General features: G+C 42.9%; 1 protein-coding gene across 3 annotated transcripts in view; it reads right to left on the reverse strand.

Annotated features, from left to right (window-relative positions):
• Positions 1 to 179: 179 nt before the first annotated feature.
• Positions 180 to 24,147, reverse strand: part of LOC113047440 (MAGUK p55 subfamily member 3-like) — a 28,902-nt gene continuing 4,934 nt past the window's right edge. Inside the window, exons 2-20 of one of the 3 annotated variants that reach the window (XM_026208809.1) lie at positions 21,146 to 21,200; positions 20,931 to 21,049; positions 20,668 to 20,745; positions 18,795 to 18,875; positions 18,572 to 18,709; positions 18,041 to 18,122; positions 17,425 to 17,510; positions 17,124 to 17,198; positions 16,837 to 17,033; positions 15,949 to 16,013; positions 9,282 to 9,302; positions 7,987 to 8,028; positions 4,882 to 4,947; positions 3,666 to 3,827; positions 2,950 to 3,030; positions 2,362 to 2,455; positions 2,139 to 2,247; positions 1,096 to 1,224; positions 180 to 299 (exon numbers count right to left, since the gene is read on the reverse strand). In XM_026208809.1, the coding sequence (XP_026064594.1) occupies positions 180 to 299; positions 1,096 to 1,224; positions 2,139 to 2,247; positions 2,362 to 2,455; positions 2,950 to 3,030; positions 3,666 to 3,827; positions 4,882 to 4,947; positions 7,987 to 8,028; positions 9,282 to 9,302; positions 15,949 to 16,013; positions 16,837 to 17,033; positions 17,124 to 17,198; positions 17,425 to 17,510; positions 18,041 to 18,122; positions 18,572 to 18,709; positions 18,795 to 18,875; positions 20,668 to 20,745; positions 20,931 to 21,049; positions 21,146 to 21,182 (1,782 nt within the window). In that variant the 5' untranslated portion in view covers positions 21,183 to 21,200. The remainder of the gene's footprint in view (positions 300 to 1,095; positions 1,225 to 2,138; positions 2,248 to 2,361; positions 2,456 to 2,949; positions 3,031 to 3,665; positions 3,828 to 4,881; positions 4,948 to 7,986; positions 8,029 to 9,281; positions 9,303 to 15,948; positions 16,014 to 16,836; positions 17,034 to 17,123; positions 17,199 to 17,424; positions 17,511 to 18,040; positions 18,123 to 18,571; positions 18,710 to 18,794; positions 18,876 to 20,667; positions 20,746 to 20,930; positions 21,050 to 21,145; positions 21,201 to 24,147) is intronic. The other 2 variants (XM_026208810.1, XM_026208811.1) reach the window with 2 other exon arrangements.

Raw genomic sequence — 24,147 nt, forward strand, 5'->3', positions numbered from 1 at the left:
TGCCTCCTCTTAAAGATGGTGGACTGTTTAAAGAAGCCAAGCCCAGGGCAGTCCAACCCGAAGAAAAGAAGCCATCGGAGGAAATGTAGGTCAACAGTCTGAACCGAAGCCTGAGCTCCTAGGCTTTGATCCAGCTCACAGGAACCCAGAAGGTCTCCCGCTCCAGCCTCTCCAGGATGCTACGTAGTTCTGCGCAGGCACTGGCAGTGTCCTCCCTTAATCAGGACCCGATCCACTAGGTGACCATACTGTTGATCTGTCTGCTGCGCCGACAAACGCATTTCCTGCAGGTCCTCCTCCTGAAAGATGAGGAGATGAGAGAGTGTAGTGCATCAATATTTATAGTGAGAATGAAATGATGGAGATGTCAGTGTGCAGATGTGTGCCAAAATAAAAAAAATATAGCAATCAAGCTAGTGATACGGTGTCTGTAGATACTGTGATTTTCCCATAAATTTTGCAAGTGAGACAAACCTTAAGATGATTTTTAAAGCCAGACAGTCTCTGCAATTTTATTCCAATTATTATGAAACGACAGTTTCAAGGCTGATTTTTTTGAGAGGTTGGAAGAATTGTCGTTGATCAGTGCCATGGGCTTTCCTGAGAGCTAAGTGACGTAAACCTGTGATCAGACCATAGATGTATAAAAACATGGACGTAGTGTCCATGATGTCACCCATAGGTTTCCAAAGAGCATTTTGAGGTTAAAATTGGCTGGTGGCTGCCATCGCCATCTTGGCAGAGTGTAACCGCATGTCACTCCCAAATAATCAAAAATGGGCAAAAAGGCGGGAGCTGTTTTCTGAAACCACGCCCATCTAGTGGTGTCATTAATTATGGCAAGCACTTTAAAGCTTAATATAATTTTAAACGAATAAGTTATACAAAAAAAAAAAAAAAAAAAAAAAAAAAAACATTTTTTTTTCAACTAGGCTCTAAACATTTTTTTTTCTGCTGTAAAGTTGGCCATTTTAACATGAAGAGTCTATGGGATTGCAAGGCAGCCTCTAGCGGTCAGTTGACGAATTACAGTTAAAGTCACCCGTATGGGCTTAACGAGAGAGAGCGGGAGGTTGCCGCTTGGATCAGACTCACTGTTATTCGCCCATGTTCACCTCCTCCTGGTGAAGTGGCGGCACTGCGGCGTCTGCGACTCTCTGGGATTCGTGGTTTTACGAAAATGACGTAAGGCTTAAATTCAGCTGTCCGTAGGGCCTTCAGAGCCTGTAGCGGGACAAACAACAAACCAGCAATGTGGGGAGCTAATGTCACTGTCACATCTACCAACACTGCTGTTCAAATTTGAAGTAAGAAATAAATTCAGCAAGAATGCATTAAATCAATGATGAATTTAAATAAATGCTGATGTTTTATTTTAATTGCTTTCTATTCTCTTTCTATTAATCACAGAATCCTGAAAAAATATATTAGGAAACAGAGTTACTCTATCAATAATTTCACCATTAATAGTAAGAAATGCTTCTTGAGTGCCAAATCAGGATATTGGAATGACATATCTATCATTCTATCCATTGTTCTGACTCTTTCATAACCTTTTCTTCATAATGAGGTTTGACATTAAAAACATTTAAAATATAATCAATAGGGTTTCACAAAGAGTTTGTCTCTGATCCAGTTTTAACCCAGTTGCAATGAAGTTTACAAGTCTGCCTAGAATCACATAATAAATAAATGCTGTCTGTATGCCATGATAAACCTTAAGTTCAGTTTAAGCCAGAAGCAATAAAATCTCACATTAAAAATGTATGAGAGCAAGTGTTAGGTAAATTGCCTCCCATGATCATAAGAAGGATTCTTGCCATCGGGTGTAAAGTACTGCATGCGGTCTTGCACAACTAATATTCTTGTTGCAATAGACAAGTAGCTCCACCTGAAGGTAAGACTTGTCAGTACATATCAGCAATGGAGAACGGCTTCCTTTTGGCTATGTTGTGTATTATAAGTGATGCATGAAAATTGCTAATAAAACCAAAACAAAAAGTTCAACGCATAAGATGTTTGCTTTTATGCATAATTTAAAAGAATAGTTTTGCTGTTTTCATGTAAATTATAAATGCATATAAGTGTTTACTGTAATTCTTGAATCAACACCCAGAGCAAATTCTGCTGTAATTTACCTCAGGCTGTACATCTACCAGACACATCTTGTTCTTGGCTTGAACGGAGCGGATGGCCGCTATACTGGTCCCATAAAGATTCTCTTTATACTCTCCATACTCTATAAATCTACAGACAAACCATGCAAGTCAGTGTATGACAATAGGACAATATACTGGATGTATAAAACCTGTGTAGTAGAAGAGAAGCAGTACAAGAGGAACACATCACAGTAGGACTCACTTGTTATTCTGTGCATCTGCATCAAACACCTCTTTAGTCACAAAGTGGTACTCCACTCCTTCCTTCTCATGACTCTTTTTGGGCCGTGTGGTGTCTGTCATGGAGAACAGAGAGCCAAAAATGTCATATGGATTAAAGGAATGGTGATTTATTCACTCCTGTGTACCTATAAACCTACAGTATGTAACTTTCTTTGTGTGAAACACAAAATAAAGATTTCAAAGACTTCCATGTGATTATAATGGGGACCAAAGCTTTCAAGCTTCAAAAAGTATGTAAAAGAAATGTAAAGACATAATCAAAGTGGTGCATATGTGCTTTTGTATTCTTTTTGAAGCCTGACAGCGGCCAGTCCTACTTCACTTTCATTATATAAAAAATGGTCATAGGGTGTACATCAGAAATTCACATTTTGTGTCATATGAGTTGGGAAGAATATGACAATTTGTGGTGACTTTAAAGTTAACAGATCATATCTGAAACACTGGGAAGTTTCAGTGTTCATGGTCTGAACTGTGTGTGTAATTCTGCTAGTGTATTTATCAGAAAGCTCCTTTTATCTTGTTTAGGAAATGAGGCAAGACCTACGGGGCACAGCCACAGCGTAGCGATGGGGATTTTCTGCTATCACTTTTTGCTTTAGCTCATTGATCCGTGCTCCCAGAGAACCTGTGTAAAGATAGGCAGCAAGTTAAAATGATTGCATGTATAGTAGCTTATTTACCTAAAGTGCAATGTACAAGAAAAAAGTAGAGAAAATGACTGAGAGCGCAGATATATTCTGAAGCTGAACCTTTATTGCCACTAGAGGGCAGTGTATCTTCATAATGTGGGACACAACGAACCGGGTTAGCAAACATCTTATATTAGCAGTTATTTATGGAAGGTATTGTGTATTTCTGGCTTTTTTTTTTATTACATGTTTAAGGCACTTTAATCACAATACTATATTTGGTAATTAGGAACTTGTTTAACAATAATTATTTTTAGGCACATATTTCCAAGAAATAACAAGTATGATAAACTTGTCATGATAATCTGGCTAGTTTCATTGTTGTAGCTGCCAAGTGTTTATTTATAATTATGCCTAATAAGACATGTCATTGCTTTGTTGATGATTTGTACTTTCTAATAATGTGAAGACTTATACAACCACTTGTGCCTTCAATTTATATATTTATATTATATTTAAGTTAATCAGTGGGCCGTTTGTTGCAACAAAATTACACAATTGACACAGTAGAAAAAACACTGAACTGCAGATGTGATGTTTTGCTTTATACAGTAAATATTCAGTATCTTACCGATGAGAACTACTAATCGGGGTCTCTCATTGGGCTTCTGCTGGTAGCGTGTCACCTCTTCATAGGTCAGGAATTCTGTGTCATTCTGGTCAGAAACACTGGCCTCTCCTGAAGAACCACGACGGTCCTTCCGACTTAGACGGAAACTTCTCCTTAAACCGGCTGAGACAGAGTCAAGAAAGCAGGTCACAAATCTAAATTCATTATTTATTACATGACAAGAAAAAAAAAACAATCAAGAATAATAGTTCATGTATATTCACTACCATTCAAAGGTTTTGAGTCAGTAATGTTTTTAAAAGCAGAGTCTTAATCTTAACCAAGGCTGCATTTATCTGAACAAAAATACAGTACATTTTCGATTTTCTATATATTTTAAAATGTAATTTATTACTACCATGATAAAGACAGAAAACATTCTAATATGCCAATTTACTGCTCAAGAAACATTTCTAATTATATTCAATGTTAAAAAATGCTGCTCTTCTTCATGCTGTGTGTGTGTGTGTGTGTGTGTGTGTGTGTGTGTGTGTGTGTGTGGAAACAATGATACATTTTTTCAAATTAATTTTTCTAATTAACTGAAACTTCCTTTTTTATGGATTTTTTTATTTTTATTTTTTACGCTATGAATGTCTGTTCTGTCACTTTCAATTAAGTGCATCCTTACTGAATATATATGTTCTCTGCTAAAAAAATAAATACAAATCTAGCTGACCCCAAGCATTTGAATGGTAGTGTCTATTTATTGTATTAACAGAAGTTATAATTTTATTTCCTCTCCATACAGTGGAGAATCCAACCTTATAGTGCATCTACAGTAATACCATTAGGATATAATTATGAATTAAGAAATACAAAAAGTGCCATCATAATTAATTAAAATGAAGTGTTGTATTTCTGTAGTCAACTTTTACTTTATAAAGACAATGCCACAACCTAACCAGTAACTCTGACATTTCTACAGTAGTCAACATTGGAAGTGGATCAAAAAGGTTCACCAAAGTTGTCCTAAGTAGAACAGATTTTGTTTTTGGTTTTAGGACAATTTTGACTTCAAATGTTGACTAGTGTAGTTCCAACAGTGCGACTCCTGTAGCATAACTCTAATCTTCATAGCAAAACTCGAATCAATATTGTTATAAGAGATGATGTGTTATTTTTCAGGACATGGATGTTAATGGTGGCAGCTGTGTGGGAAGATCGAGGACTGTACCTGAGTAAAACTCCCAGGAAAACACCTGGCCACAGGAGGGAGCCACTGCATTACACTTCGGAGACACTATAATGCGCATTAGACCACCTCACACTTGTGCATAAGCCACACTCTGCCCTCAACAACTGACCCAAAATCAGCTTTGCAGTTCATACATTCAGTCCGGAGGTCATTTATAACTGACCACGAGTTAAATCCTGCATCAGCATTACCCCAATAGTTCTCACAATTCCTCTAACGTTTGTGAGGGGAAGTCTGCAGCATGCAAAGAATTTTAATATATATAAGTACAATCAAATGTTTTAAATGTAAAATAAAGAGGAGAACACTTACTGGCAGCTGAAAGAAACAACAAATTATCCAAAATATGTAACAAGTTGCAAAAAGGAAGGGGTATAAAAGCTTAAATTACAGATATTCTGTATTAAAGTTCTGCCTAAATTTCATGTTTTACAGATTCCATGCTGTCAGTAAGTTTGACTTCTAGACTTCCCCACTGTCCTCTTTGGCACTTCCCACCCAGTATTATGACTGAAATTATTATGATCAATTATTATGATCAGATGACTGAAATGATTCTCGGTCAGTCGCTGAGGCTGAGATTTGCCATCACGCACATTAGCTATCACACACTTGACTCAGTGAGTGAGTGCTCAGCCAGTCGTGCAGAGTGGAATGTGCAGAGTGTCCAGTGGAAGGGCAGCAGCCTGACAGTGGCTCAGGGGTGAGCGGGATTTTTAGGGATGGAGGACTAAATAAAGCAGAAGGCAGCAAAGGGATACATTGATACAGAGACTGGGACAGGGAAAGTGCTACCTGCCAGAGTGGAGGTCAGTTATTCTCATCTAGTTTCAACCTGAAGTGAGATTTGGTTAATTTTGAACAAAATGAAGAGTCTCACTAAGACTCACACTGATTGCATATGCATACTGGCTGCAATATCATCATTATTATTATTCTATACAGTAATATTGTGAAATATCATCATTTAAAATAATTGTTTTTAAAATATTTTATAATGTAATTTATTCCTATGATAGTAAAGCTGAATTTTCAGAATCATTACACCAGTCCTGAGTGTCACATGACCCTTCAGAAAACATTCTAACATGCTGATTTGCTGCTCAAGAAACACTTTTTTTTCTTCATAATTATCAATGCTGAATAAAGTTTTGTTGCTTCATGTTTGCATTGTTTTTCAAGACTATTTAATGAACAGAGTTACAAAAAAACATTTATTTAAATTAAAAATATCTAGAAAAATATGCTGCCGATTTTAATGCATGCTTTTTGAATAAAAATAAACAAATTTAAATAAAAATAATTGCTGTGCAAAATAAATGCACAACAATAATTTTGCCAAGCAAACAGCAAATAAATAGGGTGCAATCTATAATAAGCATAATGTAGATCAAAAGGAGGCATAATTGCAGTAATTTAAATAATCACTGCACATGCTATTTCAGCATAATTATCACTCAGAAAAAGATAAATAAATTACAGGGGGCTAGTGAACTAAAAAGTTTTTGTGCTAAAATTTGCTTTAGAAAGTCAGAGTATCTAAACTTGGACAAAACCCATCTTCACAAATCATAAGAAAGAGACTTCTAGTGTCAGAGAGAAAGTGAAGATGTGCAAATGAAAAGCTGTAAGCTTGTTGGTAGTTCCTACTGACAGATTTCTATAGCTGCTACACATTGTGAAAATAACGTGATAGCCTGTGAATGAAATATCTCACACTATATAACTAAATATCACTTCCTTTTCTTCACTCTTTTAACAGCTCTTCAAATTAGCACCCATTAACTAATGAGACTTGAAACAAGCCAGACATGTTGCTAACAGTTTTAAATCAGAGGGATGACAAACTCTGTCTCTCTTCTTATTATAAGAGTATGTGAGTGGTGCAGAGCATGATTTTGCCTGGAGCAATGAATCTTTTGTTTGTAAGTTGGCGCATTTGATGTTCTCATTCCATCCAAGTCCACTTCAGTATTTCTCCATCATGTACATTATGCACATCTATACTTGAGCATGAATTTTTATCAAGTGCAAAAAAGTAATTATGGACCATTAGCAAAAAAAATAAATAAATAAAAAACTATACTGATACTTTAATATATAAATTATATTATTTTTTTAAAAATGTAATAATGATTTTTATTATCAGAAAAACACCCATCAAAATGACTAAATGTTTTGTAAAAACTTATTTCATTTACAGTACATAAACTACAAGTCGAATTTTGGAATAAATATGTTTTTTCTTTTTATGTTTTTGAAAGACATGCTCACCAAGGCTGCATTTATTTGATTAAAATACAGTAAAACAAGTAATATTGTGAATTATAATTGCAATCTAAAATATTTGAAAATGTAATTAATTCTCGTGATGTTCAGCATCGTTTCTTCAGTGTCACACAACTTTTTTATTTTTTATTTTTTAGGATTTTGATTGATAAAAAGTTAAACAGATCAGCATTTATCTACATTTAAATTTACATTTATTCATTTAGCAGATGCTTTTATCCAAAGCGACTTACAAATGAGGACAGTGGAAGCAATCAAAAACAACAAAAAGAGCAATGAAATATAAGTGCTATAACAAGTCTCAGTCAGGTTAACACAGTACACGTAGCATGGGCTTTTAAATAATAAAAGACATTTATATGAAATCTAAATCTTATTTAGCATTATAAATGGCACTTTTGATTCATTTAATGCCTTTTTGCTGAATAAAAGCAGCTGGAGTGGAATGATTACTGAGGGGAAATTGCTGTTGTTTTGCTCCACTCACATACTCTTTCTATTAATATACTAAATCAAAGGCGTAAACAAAAACAACAACCAGGTTCCACTTTTTCTTCCAAAGGCATCAATGCACCACTGCAAATTGGTTTTCTCACAGTGAGAGATTCTGACTGACCTATAAATTTCCCTTCCCTTCAATAAGCTCCCAATCGGGCCTCCCCTCATCAAGGGCTCGGTCATAACTCTTGGCACAGTGGCAGGCAGCAATAGAAGCTCACTCAGGCAGAAGGTTAGTGCATTTCAGAGTTAGCAGGCGCTGGGTACAGGAGTGGGCAATGGCATGCAGGTTCTCACCTATGTACTGTCCATTGAAATAGCCTTCACAGTCACAGTCTTCTGTAGGGAGGCAAGCAGGGAGAGAGGGAGTGAGCAGAGGACACCAGGAGAGAGGAAGGAGGGCTTGCAGAACTACAGTTACACACGCAGGCTCAACAGTTAGGCAGGCAGGCAGGCAGGCAGGCAGGCAGGGGACAACCGAGGGGTTTGTTATTTGCCAGGAAGAAAATGATGATGTTATAGTGTATAAATGTCAGGATACACTTGTGTGGTTGAGCAGGACTCAAAGGAAACCATGAGAGTTTATAACCTACAGTATACTGGAAAAGAGGCCCTTAGATTGAAAAAAGATAATGAGAAAAGGTGATAAAGATTAAAAACAAACTAATTGAATATAACATTACCAGAGAGCTGAAAATATTTGTAGGTGGTGTACTCAGTGATTTGTGTTTCTGTTGTACTGGCCAAAATGCCCATTGTACTAGAATTCTAATGTTCTAGACTTGCAAAAGCAAGAGGTGTCAGTTACTGGTGCCACTGTAAAATGTGTTGATCTCAATATGAAACACATGAGGTGGTTATAATAAAGCACAACTATTACTGAGTGCACCTTTAGGAAGAGAACAGAGAAAGGATAGAAGGAGAAAGAGTCTTTGAGATCTCAGAGCATTAGTTGACAGTGTAGTAAGGAGGGACTTGAGAAGGGAAACGATGGAAAATGGAATAATGTCAGAGGAAAAAATATATATTTTGTTGTTGTTGTTGTTGTTTATTAATTTATTTATACTGTAATATGTTATTGCTAGATCTGTTTTGATTGTTCTTGAAAAGAAGAACAATGTACAGCATTTTCCACTAGGCTATAAAACAAAGGATTTATGAATTTTTGGATATGTTTTAAACAAAATTAAATCTTACTTTTTGTAATCGGGGAGATATAATGAAGTGATTCAAGAATGTCAACACCTCTAAGGTGAGATCAACATCACAGGATACAGACATTTAGTGACTAGTCATGCTGGGTTAATTTTAAATGAGATAATACATTTTGTGGAACTTGATCCCATAATGCTTAAAAAAAAAATAATGGACCATCAAAGTGTACCTTGTCCCTGGAAAGTATCATACATTGAACCCTCTCTCTCATTGAAAGTGTGTATGTGTGTTTATAGTTGAACAGCAGTTGTCTCTTTCCAAGAATTAACATTGATTAGATGACACACTGGCCTAATGTCCTAATCACCGTGGAACCAACATGTGTGTGTTGTGTGTATGTGAGGCTGAATGTGTGAACTCAGACCTAGAAGACCTACCTTTATCACATCCCTGGTCATCTGGTGTCAGCGGTAATCAACAAAGGAAAATACATTATGACAAAAGAAGCCAAAACTGCAGACTTCATTTACTTTGAATGGGAAAAACGTCTCGGTTACGTATGGTAACCCTCGTTCCCTGAAGGAGGGAACGGAGACGCCACGTCGGATGACCGACGAATATGGGATATCGCTTCGATAGACCAATCTACTTCGAGTGTAAACTAAACGAGCCAATGCACATTGGCATGCAATTATTGCATCCAGCTGCCGCTGATCACTGCGTGAGTATAAGAGGGCAGCAGGTGCAATGCATACCAGTTTTTCGCTGAGGAGCCGAGCCGGGAACCCGGCAGCTCAGCGGCGGTACAGCAACCATGGCGACGGGACGTGGCGTCTCCGTTCCCTCCTTCAGGGAACGAGGGTTACCATACGTAACCGAGACGTTCCCTTTCAGTCGGTCACTCTCGACGCCACGTCGGATGACCGACGAATATGGGATCCCTATCAAAGCGCCATGGGTGCTGCCCCTTCCAGTGCCCTGTGCGAGCCGCCTGCGCCCCTATTAGGTGTAGGCCGGGGCTCAGAACAAGTAGCTCCACTCACCATTGTCAAAGCACTACCTCACTGGGTGAGATTGGATAACACTGGGAAAACGTACCCGGTCGCTTGTAGCCGGGACGCTGCGGAAGCCCCATCCTTCCCGAAGGAGGTCTCGGAGGCAAATACACATATAGCATCCGTTTAGGAGTATACGGAGAAATTTGAGGTGATTAAAGCCCTCTTGGGAAGGCAGAAGTCTGCCGGGGAAACACGGGCTCTAAGGCTATACCGTGGACTATACACATACGAGTACCGCTTAGGTCTCAATATGGAGCCCAGCCTTCCATGGTTCTCACGGATTCATCATGGAGGCCTGGCGCCGGACGTTCCGCCGCGTCCAGCTGCCTAGGGTGATGGAGGAACTCAACAGGGTCTACAGTTCGGACACTCTGGAGCAGTTTTAGCAAGCCGACACTAACCGGGGCCTCTCAGTGCCACTACCCGTTTGAGGTGAGAACACAGGAGGATACCGGCTCTACACGAAGGCTATAGAACCTAGCGAACGTGTTAGGGGTCGCCCAGCCCGCAGCTCTACAAATATCTGTCAGCGAGGCGCCCCGAGCCAGCGCCCAGGAGGATGCAACACTTCTAGTTGAGTGAGCTCGAAGCCTGAACGGGCAGGGCACATCCTGAGCCTGATAAGCCAGGGTTATGGCATCCACAATCCAGTGGGCCATCCTCTGCTTAGAGACGGCATTCCCCTTCTGCCGGCCTCCGTAACAGACAAAGAGCTGGTCTGAGGTCCTGAAGCTTTGCGTCCGGTCCACGTAGCACCTTAATGCTCGAACAGGACAAAGCAAAGCCAGGGCTGGGTCTGCCTCCTCCAGGGGCAGCGCTTGCAGGTTCACCACTTGGTCTTTGAAGGGTGTAGTGGGAACCTTGGGCACGTAGCCAGGCCGGGGCCTCAGGATTACCTGGGAGTCAGCCGGCCCGAACTCTAGGCACGAATCGTTGACCGAAAATGCATGCAGGTCCCCTACCCTCTTGATGGAGGCCAGTGCAAGCAGGAGCACAGTTTTCAATGAAAGAAACTTTAGCCCAACTGAATGCAAAGGCTCGAATGGGCCCTGCTGTAGTGATTTAAGCACTAGAGACAGGTCCCAAGAGGGTATACAGGGGGGCCGGGATGGATTTAACCTCCTGGCCCCTCTAAGGAACCTGATGATGAGGTCATGCTTACCCAAAGACTTCCCATTCACAGGGTCATGGTACGCAGCAATAGCGGCAACCTGGACTTTGAGGGTGGAGGGAGACAGCCTTCGCTCCAACCCTTGCTGCAAAAAGGATAGCACGGCCGCAATCGGGCATCTTCGGGGGTCTTCTCGGCGAGAAGAACACCACTCAACGAACAGGTTCCACTTCAAGGCATAGGCGTGTCTCGTAGACGGTGCTCTTGCCGAAGTGATGGTGTTAACTACCTCTTGGGGTAGGTCACCTAGAACCTCCGCGTCCCGTCCAGGGACCAAACATGGAGTTTCCAAAGGTCTGGACGCAGGTGCCAAATGGTGCCCCGTCTCCGAGTCAGTAAATCCCTCCTCAGAGGAACCAGCCAAGGAGGGGCTGTCGAGAGGAGCACTAGTTCGGGGAACCAGGTCCGAGTAGGCCCATATGGCGCTACTAGTAAGACTTGCTCCTCGTCCTCCTGGATTTGGCACAACGTCTGTGCGAGAAGGCTCACTGGGGGAAACGCATACTTGCGTAGGTCCCGCGGCCAGCTGTGTGCCAGTGCGTCCGTGCCGAGAGTTCCCTCGGTCAGGGAGTAGAAAGCCTGGCAGTGAGAGGTCTCTGGAGCAGCAAACAGGTCTACCTGAGCGGCTCTGAACCGCCTCCAAATCAGCTGGACCGTCAGGGGATGGAGTCGCCATTCTCCCGGGAGCATTGCTCAAGACAGCTCGTCGGCTGTACGACTGAGCAGGCCTGGAATGAGAACAGCACGAAGTGACCTCAGAACCTTCTGACTCCAAAGGAGGAGGTGGCGGGCGAGTTGCAAGATGTGACGAGAGCGCAGACCACCTTGGTGGTTGATGTACGCAACAGTCGCAGTGTTGTCCAATCGGACCAGCACAGGCTTGCCTCGTAAGAGACCTTTGAGACGGTTCAAGGCAAGGTGCGTTGCTAACAACTCTAGGCAATTGATGTGCCACTGCAGCTGCGGGCCCGTCCAAACCCCTGAGACTGCATGCCCGTTGTACGTGGCCCCCCCGGCGGTGGTGGAGGCATGCGTGTAAACCACAGCATGCCTGGAGATCTGCTCTAGGGGCACCCCTGCCCATAGGAATGCCAGATCTGACCACGGAGTGAGGGTTTGGCGACAGGCCGGTGTAACTTGGACCCGGTGAGTGCCGCGCTTCCACGCCCACCTCGGGACTCGGCCATAAAGCCAGTGCCGGAGCGGTCTCATATGTGATAGGCCGAGCGGTGTAAGTGCCGCTGTGGCCACCATATGCCCCAGGAGCCTCTGAAAGAGTTTCAGTGGGACCGCCGTCCTGCTCTTGGACGTATTCAAGCAGGCTAGCACCGACCGCGCACGTTCCTCTGTGAGGCGTGCTGTCTGTTCGACCGAATCCAACTCCATACCGAGAAAAGAGATCCTCTGCAATGGTGAGAGTTTGCTCTTTTCCCAGCTGACCTGAAGGCCCAACAGGCTCAGGTGCCGGAGCACCACATCCCTGTGCTCGCACAACTGATCTCGAGACTGTGCTAGTATCAGCCAATTGAGAATGCGAACACTCTGCTCTCTGAGAGGAACGAGAGCTGCCTCCGTGACTTCCGTGAAGACACAGGGAGACTGGGACAGCCGGAAGGGCAGGACCTTGTACTGATATGCTAGTCCTTCGAACGCAAGCCGCAGAAAAGGTCTGTGGCGCGGAAGTATGGACACATGAAAGTACACGTCCTTCAGGTCGATCGCTGCAAACCAATCTTGGGGACGGACGCACCTGAAAATGCGTTTCTGTGTCAACATTTTGAACTGTAGCCGATAGAGGGCCCGATTCAAAACTCGCAGATCCAAGACCGGTCGTAACCCACCGCTTTTCTTGGGTACAATGAGGTACGGGCTGTAAAGCCCCTTCCTCATATCGGCTGGAGGGACCGGCTCTATCGCGGCCTTCGCCAGTAGGACTGCGATCTCTTTCCGCAAGACAGGGGCATCGGACGCTTCCACTGTAGTGAAGCGGACACCGCAAAGCTTGGGGGGAAGCCGGGCGATCTGAATCGCATAGCCGAGGCTGATGGTTCGCAGAAGCCAGCGAGACGGGCTGGGTAGCGCTGACCAGGCGCCTAAGAACCGTACAAGCGGGACCAGCAGAACCACAGCCGTACCCGCAGTGGGGCAGCGAGGTGGAACACAGGGGCCCAACTCGGGCGGCTTGTGAGCAGGCCGGAGTGTGGTGCGAGTGTGGGGTGCAGGGCTCACCTGGTTCCACGGGTTGGCAGAGGGTGCGTGAGTAGGGCCTTTGTTGACGCTCTCGAACCGCCCGCAGCTGCCATCTGGCGAAGGAGGAGGATGAGTGAGGTCCGGTGCTTGGCCGTCCGCAACTCTCCGTGCCCTCCTGGGACCCAGAGAGGGAGGAAACTACTCTCCTGTCGAGATTTCCAAATTCTCCGCCTGGCCCTCCTCCAGGGGAGGGAGAGGTGCCTACACCATCCCCCAGAAAGCAGCTACCTCTCTCTGGGTCACCCGTCCCAGGGCCTCTTGCTCTTCTGCTTACCGTCAGGTTTGACGGGGGCCAGGACGGGAGGGGCAGCCTGCCTGTGCCCAGCTCAACGGCACCACTTGGAGGCTGCTGCAGATGCGACGCGTGAGCAGGGGCGGATGCAGGGGGCTGCCCTCGGCGACGAGCAGGCTGGGGCACTGCAGCCGGCGGGTGGGTGGAGATAGCAGCAGCTGCCCGCCGGGGCAGGACGTGTCGGATCGCCTCAGTCTGCTTCTGGGCAGCCGAGAATTGCTGGGCCAAGATCTCGACTGCGTCGCCGAAGAGGCCGGTCTGGGACACAGGGGCATTGAGAAACCGGACCTTGTCGGTGTCCCTCATGTCTGCCAGACCCAGCCACAGATGGCGCTCCTGGACCACTAATGTGGACATCGCACGACCCAGCGAACTCGCGGTGACCTTCGTCGCTCGAAGCGCAAGGTCAGTGGCGGTTCGGAGCTCTTCCAGAAGCGCTGGATCGTGACCACCCTCGTGCAGGTCTTTCAGTGCCTTAGCCTTGTGCACCTGCAGTAACGCCATAGCGTGTAAGGCGGAAGCAGCTTCCCCGCAAGCCACATAGGCACTGCCGGTCAGACCAGACGAGTGCCTACAGGCCCGGGAAGGGAGCACCGGGTCTCCACGCCAAGAGGCGGCGGACTTAGGACACAATTGCATCGCTACCGCCCGCTCCACCGACGGGATTCCTGAATACCCCTTCGCTGCACCGCCCTCGAGGGTGGTGAGGGAGGAGGAGCCCACCGGCTGGTTTCTGGCAGTAAAAGGTGCCATCCACGACTTGGTGAGCTCGTCATGCACTTCCGGAAAGAAAGGCACTGGGGAGGGGCGCTGAGAACCAGCGCGCACCACCCCGAGAAACCAATCATCCAGCCGTGAGGGCTCGGGACGCGGTGGGGGATTCCACTCGAGCCCTACCCTCTCGGCGGCCCGGGAAAGCATAGCTGCCACTTCGGGATCCGAATCAGGCTTTGTCACCATCCCAGAGGACGGTAGCGCAACCGAACCGTGATCCGACAGCTCTCCCTCCGATGCTGAGATCGACATCTGGTCGGGGGGAGTCCCACTGGATACCGCTGGTACGCTCCTTGAAGAGGGCCCAGCGCGTTCCGTGGGTTGCTCCACTGGATCGGAGGTGCTAGAGGAGTGATGGTCCCCAGAGGGTTGGTTCCCTGCGGGGTTTGCCACCACTGTGATCCTCAAACCACTCGCGCTACTGCCGGAAGTGGTTCTCGTCTGTCGGCCGCCAGAACGAGCCCCAGATCGCGGCCGCGGCAACGGGACTCCGCCCCCCTGAAGGTAGCGGAGCCTGGTTTGCAGCTCCGAGATGGTCATATTCCCGCAGTGAGAACATGACTCATCCACGAAAGCCACCTCAGCGTGCTCGACGCCCAGACACGTGAGGCAGCGATCGTGACCATCACCCGGTGCCAGGTAACGACCGCACCCAGAAACGCACGGGTGAAACGGCATCCTTATAAGGACGATCCGTCGTCTTTATAAAGACGCACCCGTGAAGCTCTTTTAGAGAAATTTGCTTTTTAGGAAATGCTCTTTTAGTGCTGAGGCGCACAGGGGAATTGGCCGCTTGCAACACGACAGGGGTAGTGCAACCTGAAGTGTGCAATCCACTCGACACAGGAACGACCGCCGCTGAAGCGCCATCTCGCCAACACACGAAGCTTCCGAGAGCGTGCTGAACCCGTAGTTCACAGCAGACACAGTTGAGCAGAGCGATACTAACGCTCGGCTCCGAAGCGAAAAGCTGGTATGCATTGCACCTGCTGCCCTCTTATACTCACGCAGTGATCAGCGGCAGCTGGATGCAATAATTGCATGCCAATGTGCATTGGCTCGTTTAGTTTACACTCGAAGTAGATTGGTCTATCGAAGCGATATCCCATATTCGTCGGTCATCCGACGTGGCGTCGAGAGTGACCGACTGAAAGGGAACTGCTAAAACTGGCCCAAGTTATTTATTAAATAGACCTTCATTATTTCAGTCATTCCCACATCATGCAGTTCAAAGTGCGCCCAGCAGTGAAGACCCACATACAGAGTAACAGGAAGACGCAGAAGAGGAGGGGATATAAATTAATGCTCAAGACGAGAGTCTGTGAGAGAGAACGGGTGAGAAGGGTGTTCGTCGTAGCATGTTGCATGTCAACAGTAGATGTGTCTGTTCTCTAATCAGCTTTAGATTAGTGAACATGAAGCGCTTGTTTGAAGCCCAATAATCACCTGGCAACTTCACACAAGCACACACATCAGCAAATTATGCCTCCTGTTTGTCAACACTGATTAATAACTGAAGGACTTTTCTGTAAGGAAGGAAGAATTACTGAAATACTCACAGACAGCTTTATTTGGAGACTTGGAGCTTTGAAGGGAGCCCATATGTATTCTGTAGGCTAACCGCCTGAGGGGAAAACCATATGGGGAGAACCTCAAACAGGGCAAAAACATCAAATCTCTTGACAATAATGTTTTGCACTAGTTTGACTTGATATTCCTGTCTCTGGAGCCATCAAATATACTACTGAGTGAGATCAAACACATTCAACTGTGAGAAAGAAATACTCCTGTTTTAAGCATGAGAGTATAACCAGCCAAGATGCACCCTGCTGAGATAAAAGAGGGGACGGGACAAAAAGACAGGATGGCCCATCTATTTCAAAAATAAAACCTAGAGGGAGAATAATTTAGAATTAATTTGATTAATTTAGCCTAAAGGAAAGCACAGCTTTTACACTGATCGTATAAACCTGATTCATAAAACATTAGCGCTGTTATTTACAAATATAAAACACACTGAAGCTAATTTTGTAGACGTGCTAATATTGCAGACAATAGTTTTTAAGCAACCTAAGTTATCCTGTGTAAAAAAAAAAAAAGAGAGAGAGAGAGAGAAAAAAGCTAGCTGGGGTGGAAAATAATCAACGAAGCGTGCTTTATTGGACTAAATTAACACTTTGTATATATATATATTTATATATCTCATTACAAATGTGTAATTCAAATAGATTTCAATACTCAACATACAAGTTTTAATAGAAATGACTGTCAGACCACGGCAAAAACCGCAAAAACAAAAAGCAGCATTTTCTGTCTTGCGATGTTGCTGGTCAAGTTGTATTGAATGACTGATTAATTATTTGATTGACTGATTAAGCAGGGATACTAAAATATTTCTCAATTTCTAGCCGACTAAACAGCCTTGAGGTAGTAAGGTTTTGTCCCACCTCTCCTGAAACTGTTTGGACGGGATGAGTCCTGCACGCAGGCTGCAGTCTCCCACTCTCTTGGCCTGCCACCACGTCTGATCATCCTGACTGACCACCTGCAGGATGTCTCCACGCTTAAACGGCAGCCCTGCCTCCTGACACGGAGTGGCTCTGTCCTCCAGTGGAGTGTAATCAAACAGCGCCCGCATGAAGACCTGAAGAAAGTCCAAATCCAGTGAACAAGACAAAAACTGGAGGGATGCTGGACTGATTACAATGTTTTATCCCGTTTGATAGTCAGTTACCTTGCTCTCTTTGAGCTTGTCCTCCTCTCTGATTGCTGGGATGATCTTCAGTGTGATCGAGCCTTGTGACTGAGACTAAGAAAAAAAGAAAAGCTCAATTACTTCTTTTATTCTAACAGTAAGCAGAAATTATTATGGTATGGTTTTATTTGGATTCATTGTTTTTTAACAATTAATTATATGATATGGCAATTAATTAACTATTCTAATTAATCATAAAAAAACAATCAAATTAAAATTATATATATATATATATATATATATATATACAGGTCCAGAAGGTCTAGGAGAGAAGTGTTACCAGCAGTTGACTGATCTCATCTGGTCCCTTGTGCATTACAGAGCTGCCATTGACCTCTCTCAGTTCATCACCGACATGCACCAGACCTGTGGAGAGAGGAGGGCTGATTTACAGGCTCTACCTGCTGTGTGTGATCCATAATAAACTTTGTAGGCATAGTTCAATTATTTTTTAATGAAAAAAAATAAAAATAAAATAATTCCCACTGCCTAGTGCCTATGCTATATACACGTGGCAACATCTGTGGTCAGGTGGTTAAAGAGTCTGTTTGATTCCCTTGATTGGGTCTCTGGAGACTCTCTTTGACCACGCAGATGGGTCATGTGTAATTGCAGCAGACATGCAGCCTAATGCCTATCACAGAGGTAAAAAAATAACCATATCTAGCACACTCAGTAGAGTTACAGGGGTATTCAGACACTTCAATGGGTTTGGGGATGAATATAGGACCTTTGAAGACTGCATTGGTTTTCCATTGATATACTCAGTGGTAATTGAAAAAGATTTTCAGGAGAATATTTGGTAAAAAAGCTTTCCATTAGAATTATTATGGATTTCAGCATGGAGTAAAATGAGGCCACAAGATTGAAGACAAATTATTTGAAGTGTCACTCACCACTCCTGTCTGCAGCCCCTCCTTTCATGATCCGAGCCACAATCACGGCCCCTGTGGACTCATCCCGGCGAATAGTGGCACCCTGAGAGACAAAGAGAAGAGAACTGCAGAGAAACACCAAACAACTATGAGCTTATCAATGATGGTGCTGATTGATCAAATTGTTTTGAATCTCGTTTAACTTTCCTTTTCAAAAAACAAGTCTTCATGTTTAGTGACCCAAAACGTATTTGGATACTTTTCACACTTACAGCGTATTCATTTTCTTGAATCATTTGCATTCCTACATGTAGTTCAAGTCAGTTTTGTTATTTGATTCTTAAAGCTAAATTAAAACATCACTGATCACTAAATAAATACTAAAACTGAAAAAAAAAATATATATATTATGAAACTATTGCGCCACCGTGCGCCACCGTGCTTTTCAAAATATTACTTAACACTATAATAATATATTAATAATAGTAAAATAAAAAGTGTCCTAATATTTTCAGGGTCACTGTGTTTGTGCAACTTCTTTCTTTCTCTTACCAGTGGCTCTTTGTTTTTGACTAGGCGGACAATCTTGACAGACTCCTCGTCTAGCTCATCCTCAAAGTCATCGGGCAGAGGAGGCAGCACTGGGTCAAAGTTCTTCTGCGCCACCGTGTCATGCACTGACAAAACCGCCTATCAAGCAGAGTAGCTATGTCTATGAGCTTCTAGATTTAGTTTTTGACTAAGTTATCATGAAGGTCTAACAATAAAAGTGTACCCTGAGATGTGGTGATGTCAGCAAATGCAGCAGCTCTTTTTCCTCAGCACTCATTGGTCCACTTTGCAGCTCCTCTGCCACCTACCAATCAGTGACAAAATCAAAGCATTTCACAAGCTATCTAATAGCTGACTTGGAAAATAGTTTCATAATATTGCCTAATAAAACACTTCACTACATGCAATCTCAAACGTTTGGAATAATTACAACCTTTATGGTTTTGAGACAAAAATCTTATGCACAACAAGGCTGGATTTATTTGATCAAATAAATAACAGACAGACAGAAATATCGTGAAATATTATTACAATTTATTTCCAACTGTTTACTGTTTTAATCTATTTTAAAATGTAATTCATTCCTGTGATGGCGACATTTTTTTTAGCAGCCATTAAAATCAAATATCATCTTTAAATCATCATTAAAATCATCAAAATATTAACATTTAACATTATATAAAATAATAACATTTTGATCAAATAAAAATAATTGCAACCTCGGTAAGCATAAGAGGCTTCTTTAAAAAAAAAAAAGTTTTTATTAATTATTATTTATTGGTTTTTACTGGTTTTTTTATTAGAATCTTGGTCTATTGGTATTCTCATCAGACAATGAGAGTTAAATGGGGGAGTGTAACAACGGCTCCCTTTAAAGTGACCAATGGGGTTCGACAGGGTGGAATTCTGTCTCCTTTTCTTTTTAATGTGTATATGAATGATTTGTCTATGATTTTAAATGCTTGTGGTACAGGTTGTAGGGTTGGTGACTCACTAATTAATCACCTTATGTACGCTGATGACTTGGTCATTTTTAGCCCATATAGTGCTGGTATACAACAGCTTTTGAGACTATGCACACAGTATGGTGTAGATTTTGATATAAAGTATAATCCAAAAAAGAGTAAAATTATGACTATAAGAAGTAGAGATGATAAACATTCTCATTTTCCTGATTTTTATCTATCTGGTACTGTACTTGATGTATGCACAGATATTACATATCTTGGCCATATTATTGCAAATGACCTGTCTGATGACAAGGATATTTATAGGCAGCGTCGTGAGCTGTATGTGCAAGTATGTGCTCTGTCCCTGTGAAGATTTCACTCTTTAGAACATACTGTACACAGTTGTATACTGCCTATCTTTGGTGCCGTTATAAGCAAGATAGCATTAGAAAGCTTACAGTGGCTTATAATGACAGCATGAGGCTGCTGCTAAGAGTCCCAAGAGACTCCAGTGCAAGTCATATGTTTGTTAGTGCTGGGGTACCTACCTGTGCTGCAGTCTTGCGTAACTTAATGTTTAGATTTACGGGTAGGGTGTCTGAGTCAAAAAAGGATCTAATTGCTGTGTTGGCTAACCCTAGACGAAGTTCTGTAAGATTTTCGTCCAGACTGTGGAACCATTGGTGTACATGTCTGTATGTTAGACACTGAACACTGTGGAGGGTCTATTTTTACTTCTTGTATATTTATTATTTGTTTTTTTGTTTTGTTTTTTCTTCTATGTATGTGTTTTTGTATTGTACAATGGATCCCTCTGGGTCTGGAAATAAAGTTTATTATTTATAAAAAAAATTGTATATATATATTTTAGATTTCATTGTTTTGTATATTAAAAAAAAATAAATAGTGACATTTTGGAGCAAATTTGCCCCTTTAGCATAACTAAATTAGAAGCACACATTCTTATTCAATTTAATTAACTTTTTCAGCAAAATGTAAGTTCTACTTTTGTTAAAGTTAATGAGTCAAACGTTTTAGGGTTCCCTCATTACCCCCAGATACCATTAACGTCTGTTCTCATATATTATTGTAAAACACAATTTATCTTGCCTATGGTGATGTGATATGACATACTGCAGCACTTACATCTTCTGCCAGAGCGGAGGCACTGTGGAGAACTGGGGTGGGGCTCTGCTTTTCATACTGACGCAACTTCTCATGGATCTAACAAATACATGCACAATGCACATACAGAGCTGAAGATGATTGGTCTTTTACACATTTCCAGCATACATTTAAAAATAAGCGAAGGTAAATGATACATGCTTTAAATAATTTATAATATATGATGCTGCATATATGAAGTGAGTTCAATGCAAAACCTGCATTAATGACACACACACACACACCTTCATCAGGTAGCTGAGACTCCTCTCACTGAAGACATCCTTGAGGAAGACCATGTCCTCTTTGTGATTGGCATCTGGACGCAGCTGTGATGTCAGCAGGGCAAGCGTCTCATGCAACCCTGCATGCAAACAGGAGATCAGTGAGTGTCAATACTGTTACTATGCATATAGGCCTACATATGTGTTTTTATGAAGGTTGTACATGTGCAGTGCACCTGCTCCTGCAGAGAGGACTTGCATGGCTTCTTTCATCGATCAGGAAGGGTTGAGCTGAAAGAGAGATAATCATCATTACAGTACTTCAAGTGCTGACATTTGCGACTATAGCTTAAAGCAGGGGTCACCAGATTTGGTCCTGGAGGGCCGGAGTCCTGTAGAGTTTAGCTCTAACCCTACTCAAACACACGTGAACCTACTAATCAAGGTCTTTTACTTGGTTTACAAGTTTGGTGACAGCAAGTTTAAAGTCAAATCATACTATCATTTTGCGTTAGTTAGAGATGCCATTAATTTATTATAATTTCAGCTTCCGTGTGTTTACAGCACACATAGCAGACAAAAAGTAAGCATGTTCAATTCATAAATTGGTCAATTGGTTACTACTGAGTTTTTTAACTGAACTGCCTGTTATTCTTCAGTCGGATTCTAAATAAGATTTCTGAGATGTTGTAGTTTATTTCTTTCATCAGAACACATACTGTAGCAGTGATGTTAAATGGTTGTTAAAAGGTAAATCAGCATAACCTCCGAACAACCATAACTCTTTGTCAAGACAAGACACACTTGCAACTGCTACTGAACTGAATCAATACTGAACTGACTTAAGCTGAATATTGACACTTTTATTTTCTGAGCTGCTTATGAATGAATTAAAATTTAAAACATTAACACTGTTACCCATTTATTGATGTGAATCTGCTTTGAAAGAGTCTGTATTGTATAAAGTGGAATATTGATGTCCCAAAAAACAAATCGACCAGAGTGTCAGGATTGAGACACACAAAAACATGTCACAGATGACAGAAATAAACTCACAAAGGCCCATGACACCAGAGGTTCATAATTTATTTATTTATTTATTGTTTGTTTGTTTGTTTCAGTGTTTTGTTCATCTACCATCTATCTCCTTGCTGATTTCCTCAAGACTCTAGTACTCAGTTTAAATGCCTGCAGTAGATCGGTACATCAATATATCCCATCAATATTAAGCATGTGACATATCTTATATCATTTAACCCAGTGTGCATTGCCTTGATATGATTAACAAATTTTCAGCCAAGATTAAGTGTTAGAAGAGAGGGGAGAAGGTGAATGGAAGAGCTGAGTGATGCTGTTCTGTGGGTGCCAAGAGGCCACAGCAGGAACACAAAGCTCAGAGTGCTGCCACAACTTACTCTTTTACTCTATCTCTCCCTCGCACACACTCTTCCAAAGCAATTCACAGATGCCATGCTTTCAAAGTCCCTAGTGAAACAGAAATAGCATTTCCACAAGCAATGGTCTAGAAATGGGGCAAGAGACAAAAAATAGAAGCTGCTGCAGTTTCTCTTCCACATAACACTCAACATAAGGTGTGTTGTAACGGAATGAGTGTTATCCGTTGAACTAGTTAGAAATAAGCTGTAGTAGAGTTTGAAACTTCGCATAGACTGAGAGTCTAGAATGAATACTGATGGTGCTGATGTAGATCGATATGGACTGTTCAGCATTGATGTTTAAATGTACTAAATTAAAAACATTTACTTCAAGTAAAAATGTAAAGTCTGAGCAATAAGGAAAAATTAAGCAGAGGAAATTTTTGTTATTCTGTGTAAATGAAAAAGCTTATGCTTATTTAGGAATATGAACTACTAAAAGCCAATCATGCAGATAATCTTGGTAACATATGTAACCATCGTTCCCTAAAGAAGGGTAACAGAGACATTTAGTGACCCGGCTGCTTAGAGGTGGTACAGCAAGTATGGTGACGGGACGTCACGTCTGTGACCTACAAATTGGCATTCTCTACCAAAGAGCCATGGATGCTTCCCCTTCCAGTGCCCTGTGCGAGCTGCCTGTGCCTCTTTTTGGTGTAGGCCAGGGCTTGCAACAAGAAGACCATTCACCATTTTTACTGCATTATCCACTCAGTGAGACTGGATAACACTGGGAAAACGTACCCATTACACTTGGAACAGGGATGCTGCAGAAGCCCCATCCTTTCCGAAGGAGGTTTCAAAAGCAAATATGCATATGAACATCTGTTTACGTGCATATGAAAAATTGGAGCTAATTGTAACCCTCTTGGAAATGGCATACGTCTGCCAGGGGAAACATGGGCTCTGAGGCTATACCATGGACTTTACACATATGGGATCCACTTAGGTCTCAGATATGGAACCCAGGCAACTACAGTTCACAGGGATTCATCGGGAGAAAGCCTTGTGCCAGACATTCCACTGTGTCTGGCTGCTGAGGGGATGAAGGAGCTCGACAGGGTCTACAATATGGACACTCTCAAACCAGCGCCAAGGAGGATGCAACACTTCTAGCAGAGTGAGCTCACAACCTGAACGGGCAAGGCACACCCTGTGCATAATAAGCCAGACTGTGCATGACTGATTTCAAAGTCTAAGGCTAAGGGCACTGCTGTAGTGTTTTAAGCACTAGAGACAGGTCCTAAGAGGGTATGGAGGGGGGCTGGGGAGCATTTAACCTTCCGGCCTCTCTAAGGAACCCGATGACCAGGTCATGCTTACCTATCGACTTCCCTTCCATGGGGTCATGGTTAGCTGCTATTGCAGCAACATAGATTTCAAAGGTGAAGGGAGAGAGCCTTCGCTCCAGCTCTAGCTGAAAAATGCCTGGGGGTCTTCTTGACAAGAAGAACACTACTCGATGAACAGGTTCCACTTCATGGTGAAAGCATGTCTCAAAGACAGTGTTTTTCACCGAAGTGATGGTGTCCACTACCTTTTGGGATAGGTTACCAACAACCTCCACTTCCCATCCAGGGACCATACATTAAGTTTCTAGAGGACTGGACGAGGGTGCCACAGTGTGCCATGTTTCAGAGTAAGTAGGTTCTTCCTCAGAGGATTCCGCCAAGCAGGGACTGTCACGAGGAGCATTAGTTTTGGGAACCAGGTCCAAGTGGGCCACAAAACATGCTCCTCTCTGACTCATGCACAGCGTCTGTGCAAGTATGCTAACTTGAGAAAAGATACTTGCTCAGGCC

Source organism: Carassius auratus, chromosome 28 (genome assembly GCF_003368295.1).
Source record: "Carassius auratus strain Wakin chromosome 28, ASM336829v1, whole genome shotgun sequence".
Taxonomy (NCBI): Eukaryota; Metazoa; Chordata; class Actinopteri; order Cypriniformes; family Cyprinidae; genus Carassius; species Carassius auratus.